Source organism: Mytilus trossulus, chromosome 4, assembly GCF_036588685.1.
Source record: "Mytilus trossulus isolate FHL-02 chromosome 4, PNRI_Mtr1.1.1.hap1, whole genome shotgun sequence".
NCBI classification, from domain to species: Eukaryota; Metazoa; Mollusca; class Bivalvia; order Mytilida; family Mytilidae; genus Mytilus; species Mytilus trossulus.
Window position 1 is genome coordinate 76438754 of NC_086376.1, and position 15207 is coordinate 76453960.

The window sequence follows — 15207 nt, forward strand, 5'->3', positions numbered from 1 at the left end:
ACTTTCATAATAGGTTTCTAAAGAAGTTGCAGAAATCTAATTTAATGCAAGGTCAACCGTAACTGAATGACCATTATGTTTTCTTAGAACAACTAGAAATATGCCTGATTAGTTCCGATTGAATGCCAGGTGTGAAAAATAAATTAGAAACGAAAGGAAGTTTTGATCAGGAATGACAGATATAAATACGAAATATCAAATAAAATAATAAATATGTTGGCAATATATATATACTTTGGAATTTTTGCTACTTGAAAAATAAAGCCCGATTTTACCTTGATTTTTGTTCAACTAGTCGTAATTCCACAGTTTGCATGTTTTGCGGGTTTCACAATTTTAACAAACACAACAGTAAAACTAACGGATTCATTATTTCATCCTGATAAGGGTTCATACTTCATTATAAATAAAAAGATATGAGATGAGTGCCATTGAGACAACTTTCCAACCAAGTCATAGTCAGTATCATAATGTATGTATACATTTTTCAGCCACACTCGCACTGCCTCTAAAAAAATACCGGGAAATGTAACGTTATTTTCCGCAACGTCCTAATTTTTGGCGCAATTTGTGAGGCTTACGGAAGGGATTGAGTAAACAATATTATATTACTCGATTTTTCTCAAAAACGAGTACGGTGACACATATTTTTCAAAACGTTATGACGTTCCATTTTTTTGAAAGAATAAAATATCTCACTTTGGCCAAATCGACACCGTTGGAAATAATATAAAAAATCAAAAATGTGCATTTCAAATGTTCATTTCTTGCCGTTTTTTGAGGAATCCATAACGTTTTTAGCTATATTTGAGCAAGAATCATTGCTTTAAATGGTAAAGTTAGATTTTTCTTACAATCTTTAACTATTTAGCTTTCATTTGAGCCCAATTATATAAGTTTATGTTGATTAAAAAGTCATTTTTTTTTTTTGAATAAAAAACGTTTTTTACTTCAAAATTACAAAAATTATCAATTTTTAGCAGCATTTTTTGCAAAAACGAAATCGGCAACATATATTTTTTTATGCAAAATTTGATTCTCTGTCAATTGAAGAATAAAATATCTTAAAGGGAAAAAATTCTCACCGTCAGAAATAAACTGTTGGATATGCCCTTAATTTCTTTAAATGTGACGTATCGAATAATCTGATACAATCACGGTTTTTAAGTACTTTCAGTTTTAAGAGGTAGTCTGAGAATTTCGTACGCCATCTTGGATGGTTAATAAAGGGTATGGCTTTATCCTGAAATTAGCAAGCAGAATGTACGGTAACACCACGTTGCTAGTGTTTGCTTTTTGAACTTGAAAAAAAATATCATTAAATGTATCAATTAACCAGATTTCAATATTTCGTTGGATTTCAGCTTTTTGATTTTGAGTTATGTATTTTGCCTCAGGGTTTCAAACTGTTTCCTTAATTTATGAACAGTTACTACATTAATACAAGCCGGTATAATAGCCTGCTTCCCTTTTATTTGATTCACTCACATGGTCGTATTCAGAAATTTATTAAAGCCTTTACTGAGATGTTAATATTACGGAAATATATAAACAATAATTTAAATAAAACAATGTAATTCAGGTCTTATGATATTATTAAGAGCCTGGTTTCATTTTGGATATACCAGTCCTTCATACTCCGACCTCGTTACATGTAGGAAATCTACTTTACAAATAGTAGAGTTAAATAACAGGTTAAATAGTACGATAATTTAATATGCTGATAAGAGAAATACTATTTGCAAACGACAATGAAGACAATAAGGTTTAAATATATATTCAAATAATCCAAAAATAAGATACATTAATGGAACAGGGTGAGTACATGTATCATTTAATTGTCTGGGCATGTACCAGGTACGTGTAAGTAATTGGTACGAAACGAGAACATTTCAAAATATTAAAGAAATAAATAAATGATTCATAATAAAGACACGAATCATTATGTGGAATGTAAAGCTTTGGTGCAGGTATAGGTCTTCGTTCAAGCTCGTTGGTATTAAATATAGAAAATAGCTCAAATCATTACAACAGAAATCAAACCTATGAATAAGCTATTTAAAATGAAAGTCATCGTGCGAACATATGCTTACATGTTTCATATATGACATGATAACAAACTGTCCTCGTTTTCAGAAAGGTTTATATATAAGTTCAGTTGTGTTTTATAAGCATTTTATTTTTTGCTTCCGTTTTAACTTTTATGTCTATTCCTGGCTAGCAATGTATTTAATTTTACATAAGTAATTTCACAGTCTTATATTTTTTGTTTGAATTCTGTTAGTCATGCACAAGTTTAACTTTGTACTCTGTTAGACTAGTAACATGTTGCAAACTATATCCGTATCACCATTAATTCGTTATGATTGACATAAATGTGTGCTCGTGCTAGGATGAAATTTGAAAAAAAAAATAGGCAGGACAGGAGTTTTGATAATCTCTTATTTAATAGTTGTAAAATTGTAAAAGTGGCAAAATAAAAAAAAATAAAAAAATAGGAAGGTACATGTAGCAAATCTAAGTCGTCAACTATCGAGAAAGATGTAAAATTGACGAGTTGTAAATGTAACAATGACGAATGGATCTGTGGTGTCACACTCCCGTATGATTTCAAACTTGAAATTATTATTTCAAAATCCAAAAATATATAACAAAGTGTAAAAATAGAATTGTCTGTTATCTATTATAACATATCATTACTTTCTGATCACAACTAGGAAAGGTTTATCACCGTCGATTGTGATCGACCGATGTGTGTGTGTCGTGCCTGCGTATTTATAAACCTCGTTCCACAAATTGACGCAAATATTTGGAATACGTTTTATTTTAAAAAAAAAGGAGTAGTCTGGGGATGGTTATATTCTATATATATCCGAGTAATGCCTTGAACTAGATTTCTTAATTAACTAATTTACACTGAATGGAATAAAGGCAGTTATTATCTTTACCTCGATCGAGAAAATCGTTCAAACAAGCAGAAACGTTTGAAAAATGTCTTATTAATGCGTGATACGTATTCAGTAGCTAGGCTGTATGCATACAGGATATTTACTGCATGGAGAAGGAAAGTTCACTATTAGCCAAGGTTATCAACTATCCAACTTATGAATATGACATGCATCTGCTATTAGCAGTTACCTTATGACTGGTTGTTTTTTCATTATTCATTGGCTGCGATTGAATACAGGTGCACGTAATATATTTCAACAAGGTTGAAGGTTAAAAATAAATATTAATTTACATATAAAGATCGTATTTATTTGTTTATCAGATATTAAAACAGGTCATTAGTACCAGATTGAATTCGTGATTTATTGCACAAGATATAATGTCAGATACAATACTGTATAGTGCATTATATAATTAGGATTGTATTTCAAAAATGATTTGCTCTATAATGCAAGTCATTTGTTCAAGTTAAACAGTGGAAAGAAGACTTTAAAACTTTAAGCATCTATGCTTGTGATGTCCCTCATATTCCTGTTGACTTCGTACGAACAAATTGTCTTTTCAAAACTATGTTATTGCCGCTGTCCCAGAGGTAAACTTAAATCTATTGTTTAGAGAATGTCAGATAGATTGTAAATAAATACAAAGATGTAAATGTACGAAATTAGCTATTTAAACCCTACAGCACCGTGTACGTGTTAAAATTGTTTTTATAAGTATTGAAATAATCGTATTGAATAAAGACGGTCAAATAATGATAGGTTAGCCCACGAATGTATATCAGAATGGTTAAAGGTGTAATTATGGAATTCGATCTAGTATAACAGAGAAAGACTAGAACTTCTTTCGTCGTTAATATAAATATTATTTCTTCTTTAATGGAAATTAATCTCGATTATATTTTGGCAATTGAATGACTATTATTTTTACATTAAGATCGTTTTCTTGTACTGAATATGTTTTATAGTATCATGAATGGTCGATTCTATCAGGATCAATTATATTGACGATGATTTTACACAGAATCATTTGTACATAATCAACAATTAGCCAGATTTCACAAGCAATCATTTCTTTTTGTATAAGGTGTGTATTGTAGCTCAACAAGTGCTTGTTCGGGATTTAAATATTTTCAAACGTTTACATCTGACTAGTCACTTTAGTGTTATATCATTAACTTACTGTGAAAGTTTAGTTTAATTGTTCCGAACGATTGATTTGGATATAAGCATCATACTTTATTATGTATTATATATACACAAGAATGAAGTGCTAACAATTACGTAAACGTAAGTATTTTTTTTTTTAGAAAAGGATGACAGTTTTTAAGGAAAGTACAAAGCGTGTAAATTTAAGTACCCTTAGAGTGGTAATTTGTGCCTTTAGTTTCTTTATCTGTTTTTTTATTATACTTTTATCTTCTTTATGTGCCTGTTCCGTCTCAGGAGCCTGTAATTCAGTTGTTGTCTATATGTCATATATATGTCAACCATACTGAAAATCATTAGTTTTATATTGCATCTTTCGGAAATTTCGTAAAAGTGGTATTCAAGGAGATAACTCTTTAAAACTGTACGTCTTAATCAGTGTTTGATAAACTGCTTTATATCCAAAGCATTTATTTGATGTAGTAAGTGGTCCAACGTTGTTTTTTGTCACATGCATGGTCAAAGTAAAACTTTTGTCAAAATTTTGTCAAAATTAAACGAGCCAAATTTATATTAGTCAAGGTGTTTGGTACCACATAAAGAATATCTTATGTAAACATAACAGCTGACAACTTAACTTTATTACTCCGTCTACTAAATTATTAACAATAATCTTAATCAAATCCTAAGCTATTTATCAGTTATAAATCTCTTTAAAATGAAATAATTGGATATGATATAATTCATACATTAAAAAATAATAATTTCTTTGTTCAAATTTGTCAAAAATTAATTAACTAACCAAGACAAATGGTTTCATATTGCTAAATGCCTTAACTTAACACGCTTAATACCAACACCTGACAAATTACATGTTTAAAAAAATGTCTGATAAAATATTTAGGTGAATATTTTTCTGTTTTTTAAATCATTCATTATAGTCGACCACTTTAAATATTTTAAAAATGATAAGTACATTTTATTTAAAACAGGACTATTAGTATTATAGTCCCAGGTAAAAGGGCGATTTTTGGGGTTAGTAAGTGTGTTGAAAGGTTATAAATAACAATTGACCAATTGTTATTTCTCAGATTTAGCAATATTAAATCTTTACTCGGGTTAAACGTCAAAGAAAACTTGCAGTTGCATAGGCTACTGCATTCGATGTGTTTAACAATTGTAAATAAATCTTACGAGATTTTAGAGATTTGATTGATCAAATCAGTGTATTGATTTTCGAAACCGATTTACCGGCAACATACTGCTCGTGTGTTAGATACTGGCAAAGTTGTTTCTAAAAAAACAAACATCAGTTAACAGAAGTTAATGGATATCGTATTGTATATTTAGTATGAACAAATGTGCAAAAGTGTAGTTCGCAGGGATTCAGTATAAAACGCTTAAAAGTTATAAAATGGTTAATTACTACTATTTAACCTCAATGAACTGATACATAATACATGTTTTAAATAAGAATACAATAAGAAGAATAGTAAACTTACAGATGATTGACCACATAAGTTAGCTGATACTATCTTGATCAGATAACTTTGTGTTTATTTCAATATGAAAACCTATACCGGCTATCCGTATTGACTGTTGGCGCTGGAGAGCAGATTGCTCTGATACTTAGTCGTCATTGACAAATCATTTTAAGTCCGTGAAATGAACAGTTAATGTCAATCACGATTTCTGCTGGAAGAAAACAAATATGAAAAGTTGATAACCATCCGAGGATCTATAATATATATAGACAACAATATATTAGAAAGTTTTGAGCACGAATAGAATCATATAAGGATATATAGCTTACTATAGGATTATGCCATACCTTTGTTATAGATAAACTGGTAAGAAAATTAACAAATTTTAATTATATAGACCACTTGGCTTGGTTTTTATTTGTTTTCTAACAGTCTATTTTGTTAGCAAACGTGCTTTGATAATGGCAAGGTAATGGAACACAATATACTTATATACTGTATCTAGTCAAAAGTGTACGATACATTTCTTAATATATTTCTTGGAGTTTTTTTCTGTAAATTAATTATTTAGAAAATGCGTGAACATTTATCCTGCTTCATATATCCGGTGTCTTATTATAAAATGAAGTAATTTTAAACACTTCTTGTCTTACTGCTTAACATAGAATAAAATCTTAAATTGTTCGCTTTTCTCCTATTTTTTTTAACACATATGCAAGTGTTCCATCTAAAGAACAGTACATCATAAGTACGAACTATAAAAATCAGTTCCTTTCAATTACAAAACACAACGAATTACTTTATTAACTTTATGGACTTTTCTTTATTTTGAAGAACATACGACCACCGAAGTATAATACTTCCATGATACGACAAAGAACGACCATGGAAGTATAATACTTCCATGATACGACAAGGAAGGAATAATATTAGTTATCTTGGTGTAATCAGGGGTGTAAGAATTTTCCCTTTTGTTGAAAATTCATCCACCCTGAGGTGCACTGATTAACATGTCTTTTAATGTTACATAAACAGGGTGATATTATTTTTGTACTTAAGTTTAAAACGTGTTGATGTCACTATTGGAAAAAAATATCCTTTTATACATTCAAATTAAATCTAACTTCAAATATAGTTAACCTTGTATAAAACATTGTGTAGCAAAATTTGAATCTGCAAACATCCATAGATACAATAGATACATAAAAAAATAAGGAGGTAGTCCTTATTTTTTTTATGTTAAATTAAGGAGGTTTTGATATAACCTCTTTGATTAAATAAACTTATCCGTATAATTAAAGTGCCACACTTGATTTGAGATGAACATACTATTTCCTTAAATAACATTCCCCTCGCTTTCTCGCAATAATCCTAAAGAAACTATGTAATACTATTATACGTGTAACACATGCATACAGCAAATCAGACAGGATAGAAGAAATGAATATACATGATTGTACTATTAATTTTTATTATGACCTTGACTTTAATTAATAAAATAGTATTCGTATATACTTTACTTTCATGAATGTGACCTACCGAATAAGACGATTAACTGGGTTTGTAATAGCATTAGCAACACGACGGGTGTCACATGTGGAGCAAGATCTGCTTACCCTTGCGGAGCACATGAGATAACCCCTAATATGTTGTTAGGGTTCGCAATGCTTGGTCTATGGTTTTCTATGTTGTGTCTTTTGTACAATTGTTTATCTGGGTTTTTTTTGGGGGTGGGATTTTTTTTTTAGCCATGGCGTTGTCAGTTTGTTTTCGATATATGAGTTTCAGTGTCTCTCTGGTATCTTTCACCCCTCTTTATGAGAAATTGAGTTCACTGTTAATAAATGTATTTCATTTTTTTCCAGTTGGCTAGAGGTCTACGCACAGTTTTCAACTATATAAATGCATGTGTATATATATGCGTCTTTCTTGGGTTTACACGCTTTCCTCGCTAAAGGGACAACGGAATTGCAGCTACTACAAACGGAGAATATCCCCAGTCACCGGTGACACAGATTTTCTGTTACGGTCAACCGTATCATGAAAGACTTTGAAAGTCACTTTTATCTATAATTTACAGACTAACCTCTTTTCTGAGTTACAATATGTCTAATTGTTTGTATGTTTTACACTGTTGTATTAGCAAATATATCTAACCCCTCTAGCAAAAATAGAATAAAAGATAAGAACATTAGTCGAAGGAACAAAATTTTGAAAATTTCCTTGTTGTTCTGATGTGCATCGTGCATCAAGTTGCCACTGATTTGTATCTATTCGAAAAACATTCTACATGTAAATGAATTAACTATAGTAATGAAAATAAGTAACAGAGAGAGAAAACTAGCAAACTTTGCAATCATGTTAACTAAGTACGGTTCTATGTTTGACAGTCATTTCTAATAAACATATATATATAGAAATATGGTCGATACATTTAAACAACGATGAAATTGCTGTGAAAATTGTATTAGATATGCCAATTTATTTCCCAATTCTATTGATGGATTTGAAGTATAGTGTTGTCACTTGTTCAGTCAAGAATGAAAATTGAAGACAAATTGAAAGATGTTAATACGTCAAGAAATTATTGTATTCCTGTCATGTAAGCTATATGTGGATTAGTTACTGCGGTTTATTTACTGTCGTATATTGTCATGCTTAACACGATTTCACTAAATCTCTTTATAGGCTTGAAGTATATTTATTTCAATATTTCATTATGGATTTTCAGACAGATTTCAAGGCTTCACGTAATGTGATCCACAGATACAATATTTTAAGGTTTTATATTTTCTGTAGTGATTGATTACGGTGGGGTGATACGACACTAAGATCTTTTATTTCCTTCGATGGAACATGCTCAAATCCTCAAACATGCTCAAACCCTAAACATGCGTGTACGTGATAGAACATGCTCAAACCCTAAAACATGCTCCAACGTGAAAGTATAAAAGAATATTTCAACGACAGAGAGATAAAAGCATGATATATATAAACGGCAAGGACATTAAAAAAATAATAAAAATATTCCTAACATCATCAGTAAAAGCAACATCAACCAAGCTTAATCCTATAAATGAGGTGTGAAGTCGTTTGCTTCGGAAGGGTGTTATGTTCCTATAGCATGCCCCTGCTCCACTAAGTAAAGAAATAAAAAAATAAAAAAAGGAAAATTTCTTTAATAGTTTTACTTTTTCCAATATCACCATGATCACATGCTTACATAGAGTTTCAACTGTTTATTTCTGTTTTATGAAATTGTACGTTAAATACACTGCTTTCGTAACACAGGAGAATCAAATTTTAGTAAATGAGTAACTAAATTGATACGATGAGAAAAAAAATCGTTAACAAAGATGCTTACAATGTATTATATTGTCTGGGTAATTAATTAAACATTAGAAAGATTTTTGTGATAATGATGGATTGTAACACTGTTTTTCTTCCATAACTAATAGAATTAAAACAGTATGTGCAACTTTGATAAGAAGATATCTCTAACAAAGCTTATGTCTCAACGGTCCAGGACGTTAAGATATCTCTAACAAAGCTTAAGTCTCAACGGTCCAGGACGGTAATGCCACAATGGCACTAAGCTTAAATTAATTGAGAAGTTCAACAATAGTACACTTTACTGATCAGCCAGATAGCAAAGTGCATTTTTGATTTCATGTAATGGTCAACTAAGGTTACACTGGCGATTTTTGGCAATGACCCAGTAGCACCAAAATATTTCTTTGGGAAGGAATGCTGTCTGGTCACTTGTTAGTTTGGATTACACATAAAAAAAAGTATGCGTTAACATCAAAATTCCCTACCCCAAAGTAAATAAAATGGTAAAGGCACTTTATATAAATTCAAATCAATATACTATGATTATTAAGTATTAGTAACAATTAATACATATTGTTTTATATTTTGATTTCATTGAAGACAAAAACAAAAAGATTCTTTGTTGCATTACAAAAATATACATATCATTAGTTTACAACACAATGGCCAAAAACAAAAGACGAAATACAAACCTAGCACTCAGAGAAGTAAAGGGATAGGAATTTTCGTACATTTGTACTAAACATGAGAGGGTTTATTTAACTAGATTTATTGATTTGAAACGATTATTTGCAACATATTTATCGGTAATTAAGTAAACCGTCGTATCCTTAAATGAACTATAATTAATACTAATTGAACTCTTTACAGTTTTACAGCTTGAATTGATGAATTTCACATCCTTAATATAATAGTTAATCCCAGTTTACTCAATATAAAGGGCAAGTATTAATTTAGCAAGTAAACTTGATCCATTATCATCCTACTAAGAATTTGATAGCCGTTTCATTTTTTACACATCTTATACAATCAAAGCATTTATTTCAACACCGACATGCTCAACTTAATGATGTATTTTAACTGTACAAACAAATGTATGTGCCACATAGGATTTTCTTCATTTATAATTGCAGCTATATACTTTGGATTCTACTCGATAAAACCCTTTTGTGCCAGTCTATAGTTTTTACCCTGCCAGATGTGCTGCACTTTGGAGTTATCAAATAAATATACAACGTGTGCCTTTTATCGTCCGTAGTTTGTCAGAACATCCGCCAAAATAACAAAGAATTTGTTTACTTGATGTATTCGTTATGCTAAAAAATCGCGTTTTTCATCTGTTTACATTAAAAATCGCCCTTTTAGAATTTATTTTCTTTATCTTCGATTTCTTTTGCTAATCTCTTCTCAAAGAATGTTTACTGTTTGATAGTTTTAACGTTTCTATCCCCAAACAGTTAGTAATAAATCGTGATAGATCTTACCTGTTATCACGACCTGAACCTAAAAACATTTGATTTGTAAAACTGATTAGATTTGCAGGGAAACATATTAATTGATAACCATTTAATTAATATTGCAATAACTATTTGTCTTATCGCAGTGTCTCGCAGTCTCGCTATAAGTAATTTCCTGATCTTATGATTATTCTTACAGATTTTCTTGCTTTAAAAACAACTTAAAAAGCCGATAATTGTAATTTGTTTATTTCTGATGTCAATTTCCAGTAAATTGTATATTGCTGTTGTCAGTTTCCAGTAGAGCAGCCAAATGAATGCAAGTCTGATTACGACAATTCAATTTTCCCTTCATTAAAATCTTTTAGATTTAAGTATTTAATGTCAATTTTGGTTTCCTGGTGAATCGGTTTGAAAATTCAATTTTAAGTACAAAAAGTGATTACCATATACTAGCAATACGTAATTTTTAATATTGGAAATTTCTTTTAACATGGCGACAGAAAAGTGAATCCAGTGAAATTAATCGTATTGTCATTTAACAATCTCAAATCATTGTCTTGTAATTAAGGTTTTGTTTTTTTATTACTTTGTGTAAATTGTTTTAGATAAATTCACAGGTTGTAATTAAGATGGCTTTAATATTTATTCAGCGTCAGTTGCAAATGAATAAATCAGTAAATTTAATCACGGTTTTTTTCCAAATCTTTTCTCCCCATTAGTATCGTACTGGACTAAATTATAAACGTTAGACTAAGTCCAGATTTCAGGGGGGGGGGGGGGGGGGGGTAGGGGGCATACATGTAAGGATGTAACAATTATAAATAAATCAATTCTTTTCATTGACATCTTTAAAAAATAAGTAAGTGTTTCTTCTTCGGCTTACCTAGGCTCTAGGCTTAATAAATGTCTATAGTTAGTGCATACATTACATTGTCTTTTCATTGGAGTCCTAAACATCGAGGACTATTGGGTCAGGGAAGATATGTTATTGAACATATGGTAGTTTTCATTTGTCACGTTTTAGAAGGATTTTTTTAGAACAGTATGTTAAAAAGACATTGCAGTTCTTCTTGTCTAAGAACCAGGCCTTGCAGTCATAAATCTTTCGAGTCAGTTTTTTTGTACTCGTACTGTATATCAACCAATCACAATGCTGGATTTGTTTGCTTGTTGTATCTTAGTATCTTTTAATTAACCATCTTTAATTTACTTTTTAGCAGTTCAATCTAACAGTAAACTAATTTTGTTAATATATAACCTTTTTATATAAAGCTTTGCGTTAGTAATGCTGATGTCGAAAGTTCAATAGTGTCCATTCAGAAAAGAAGGAAATTAAGGATTATTCCTTTGGCGGAAATGTAGACAAGTAGTTAATCACCGACACAACACCGGACTTCATTATTCAGAAAAACTCATTCCTCAAATAATTGTTGATTCCATCTCTTCTGTCAGACAATTGGATTATGACCTCTGTGTTTTGTTAAAGGTTTCTACTTCCTATTGAGTTAATCAGTACAATTATACTAGCTTTGAATAGAAGACGAAACTCACTGTTCATGGGCTATTTATGAAGTTGATTTTACAGAAATCTATCTATACCATTGTTCCCTCCTTATTTAATCAGTATAAACGCTTTATGGATTTTAAAGGTAATGTATTTTGTAAGCCTGTTTGCTAGCTGAACCGTGAAGTTAGTGTTAGGTTAGGTAAACCACCTCCCGTTGCGAGTAGACTAATCATAAAGATAACCAATCTATTTGGCTGTAGAACTAGACTTCTCCGAAAGGAGGTAGTATACCTAACCAAATAATAAATGACTACATGATTCAGCTAAGAAGAAAGATATTGCCTTTACCTACACACTCAATGCATTCTGCTGTAAAGCTCAATTTTACTTTGCATATAGTGATACACGTTTTTGTTACTCTTTAAAGTCTTGCCTTTGAGTTTATCAAAAGAGTAAGCAGTGCATTTAAAATATAAAGCTACCTCAAATCGACCTTAAGAAAGCGAAGAGTGGCAGATTTATGCAATTAATGTATTAAGTATGGTTAACGAACTTGTGCCTCTTTACAAAGATCAATATTCGTCTAGTTGGAGAATTTACTTAGCAATGTTCAACATGCAAACTGACTGTATAATTTCCGATTGATTATCTTTAATTCTAAACTTACAGACATTTATGTTTTAACATAATGGTTTATATTCTTTGCTAAATGACAGCTTATTCTCATTATAACGTTGGTAACAGAATCGACAAGTTATTTCAAATTGTATGAACAACTCAAATCTTGTTACTTTGATTATTATTTTGTAATTTCGACAAGCAGAATTAATAGCTTTCTCTGCTATTTCGATAATTGTAAACACGTCATTTAAGCATGTATCAATTCTTTGAATTGCACTTCATCTTTCATTGAAGTTTATTACAGGCATCATTTCACATATTTATATTCTTTTTCAGATAATTTACTGCCCAATTAGAGTCGCCATTACCGGAAATGTCTTAGATTCCGATGCAGTCTTCATCTAGAAATTATATCATACTTTGATATGAAATTCGTGACACTAGAGGAGGAAACTTTTGGGAATAACTGTGAATTTACAATACGGAATATACTGATTAAGCATACAAAATACCATTACCAATCTAGATTTAATGATGAAATTATCCGATACAAGCTAATGACTAATAGCAACATCAATCACATTACGACGACCAACGAGGAAATACCATTTGTAATAATCAAAAGGGAGCAAAAAATATTCTTAATGTCGACATCTCGACTGGACGATTATTTCTTACTCAATCAATCGGATAAAACGGACGCCGCTACAACTGTTATATATTACAATTCATCATTTCTTACTGAGGTTCCTTTAAATTCATCAAACTCTACAAATTCCCAATATGATCTAAAACATCCTGCTATTGGTGCCATTCTTTCCGTGTTTTCACTAGTAACAATACTTGGGAATTTGCTTGTTATCGTTTCTGTCTATAGAGAGTTGTATTTAAGGACAATAACTAATTATTTCATAGTATCACTGGCTGTTGCCGATCTTATGGTGGGAGGTATTGTAATGCCATTTAGTATTAGTCTTGAACTGACCAATCAAGTGTGGTTATTTGGAGCTGAATGGTGTGATATGTGGCATTCGTTTGACGTTTTGGCTAGTACTGCATCTATATTAAATCTGTGTATCATTTCCCTTGATAGGTACTGGGCAATTTCCGACCCAATAGCGTATCCTACAAAAATGTCATCATGTAAAGTAATGCTATTGATTGCATTTGTTTGGCTTTGCTCTGCAGGAATTTCATTTCCTGCTATTGCGTGGTGGAAAGCCGTAACTCCAAATGATCTGCCAAGCGGTATGTGTTTCTTTACAGAAGATAGTGCCTATTTAATATTTTCTTCGTTTGTTTCATTTTACTGTCCTACATTTGTAATGATGTTCGTTTATTGGCGGATATATTTAGCAGCCGCTCAACAAATGCGGAGTTTGAAAATTGGATCTAAAGTTTTAACATCAAATGGTAGTCATGGTAATCGAGAGGTCATGACTTTACGAATTCACAGGGGTGGAATGACTCGACAATCATCGGACGAATATTCAAATACCTACGAAAAATGCGTCATCGAGCCTGAAAATCAGAGTTTGTCCCCTGAATCTGCACGTGCGTCTATACAATCACCTGGAAGACAGGCTAAAAACATTACTCGCAAATTACGACAGTTTGCTCTAAGCAAAAAATTGACAAAAATTGCCCGTGAACAAAAGGCGGCAAAAACTTTAGGTATAGTTGTTGGTGTTTTCATTATATGTTGGATGCCATTTTTTGTGTTTAATATACTATTTGGAATATGTCATACGGCGTGTGTTACATCTCCAGAAATAGTCTTTCCAATATTTACGTGGTTAGGATATATCAACTCTGGAATGAATCCAGTTATATATTCTTTATCAATGAAAGATTTTCGTCGAGCTTTTTGCAAAATTTTATTTGCATGTTGTCCAAAACAACACTTTGAATATAGAAAAACTAACAATAACTGTTCCTCTACTTCAAGTTTCACAGTGACATGTACAGATCGTCTATAAGTGTTATGATAAATACAATTAAACAAAATATTCCATATCCGTCAACTGAACTAAAGAAAGGAACCTCAAGATATGATTGTTCCATTATACAAATGAATACATTACAATTCCAATACGATGAACAAAATATTTGGGACCAAGTAAATCGGTTGAGTGATGAATAAATATATCGCAAAAGGAATCTATTAAGTGATTGAAGAAATGACACTACCCAATAATGGTAGTTTATGAATTACTGAGAATGCATTTGACGCATGTTGATTAAACTCAATATGTTTCATCCGTTTTCAGTGTTATAATTGGCTTTCTTACATATATATACGTCATCAGTTGTGTGTATATTCTGCCCGTATTTGAATTTTCGTGAGATCTTCAATTTGAATTTTTCAAGTGACATTATCACATTAAACAAATGATGAAAATTCTATATGTAAAAATATGTATGGAAATAAGAAAATGAGAAAAACGGTGCTACATAAACTGATATAACAAATAAAGCATTACTTTACGCTGAAATAACTGAATGCGAACTTTGCTTTCAAAGGTACTTTACGATATCACAGTAAAGACCTAAACCAAAACCTTACAATAACTACTCAAAAGCATTTTAAAACTATGCGATCAAATCATACTCAGATAGTAAATACGTAACAACAATAAAAGTGAACAAGTAGGACACTGCCCATTTCTAGATCTACAAAATAAGGTATCTCCATCCGATTCATG

The 15207-nt window shown here is 31.1% G+C and overlaps 1 protein-coding gene across 3 annotated transcripts; it reads left to right on the plus strand.

Moving 5' to 3' along the window:
- Positions 1-3416: 3416 nt before the first annotated feature.
- On the plus strand, positions 3417-14620 carry LOC134715989 (dopamine receptor 2-like). 3 transcript variants are annotated; one of them, XM_063578623.1, is made up of 2 exons: positions 3417-3541; positions 12839-14620. In XM_063578623.1, the coding sequence occupies exon 2, from the start codon at positions 12928-12930 to the stop codon at positions 14479-14481; it is 1554 nt and encodes a 517-aa protein (XP_063434693.1). In that variant the 5' UTR covers positions 3417-3541; positions 12839-12927; the 3' UTR covers positions 14482-14620. The 3 variants fall into 3 exon arrangements, with proteins under 3 accessions (XP_063434693.1, XP_063434691.1, XP_063434692.1); XM_063578621.1 differs by lacking the exon at positions 3417-3541 and adding an exon at positions 3584-4238; XM_063578622.1 differs by lacking the exon at positions 3417-3541 and adding an exon at positions 5256-5947.
- Positions 14621-15207: the final 587 nt, after the last annotated feature.

Coding starts and splice junctions, on each gene's coding strand:
- LOC134715989 (XM_063578623.1), top strand. CDS start 12,928: ATGAAATTCGTGACACTAGAGGAGGAAACTTTTGGGAATAACTGTGAA.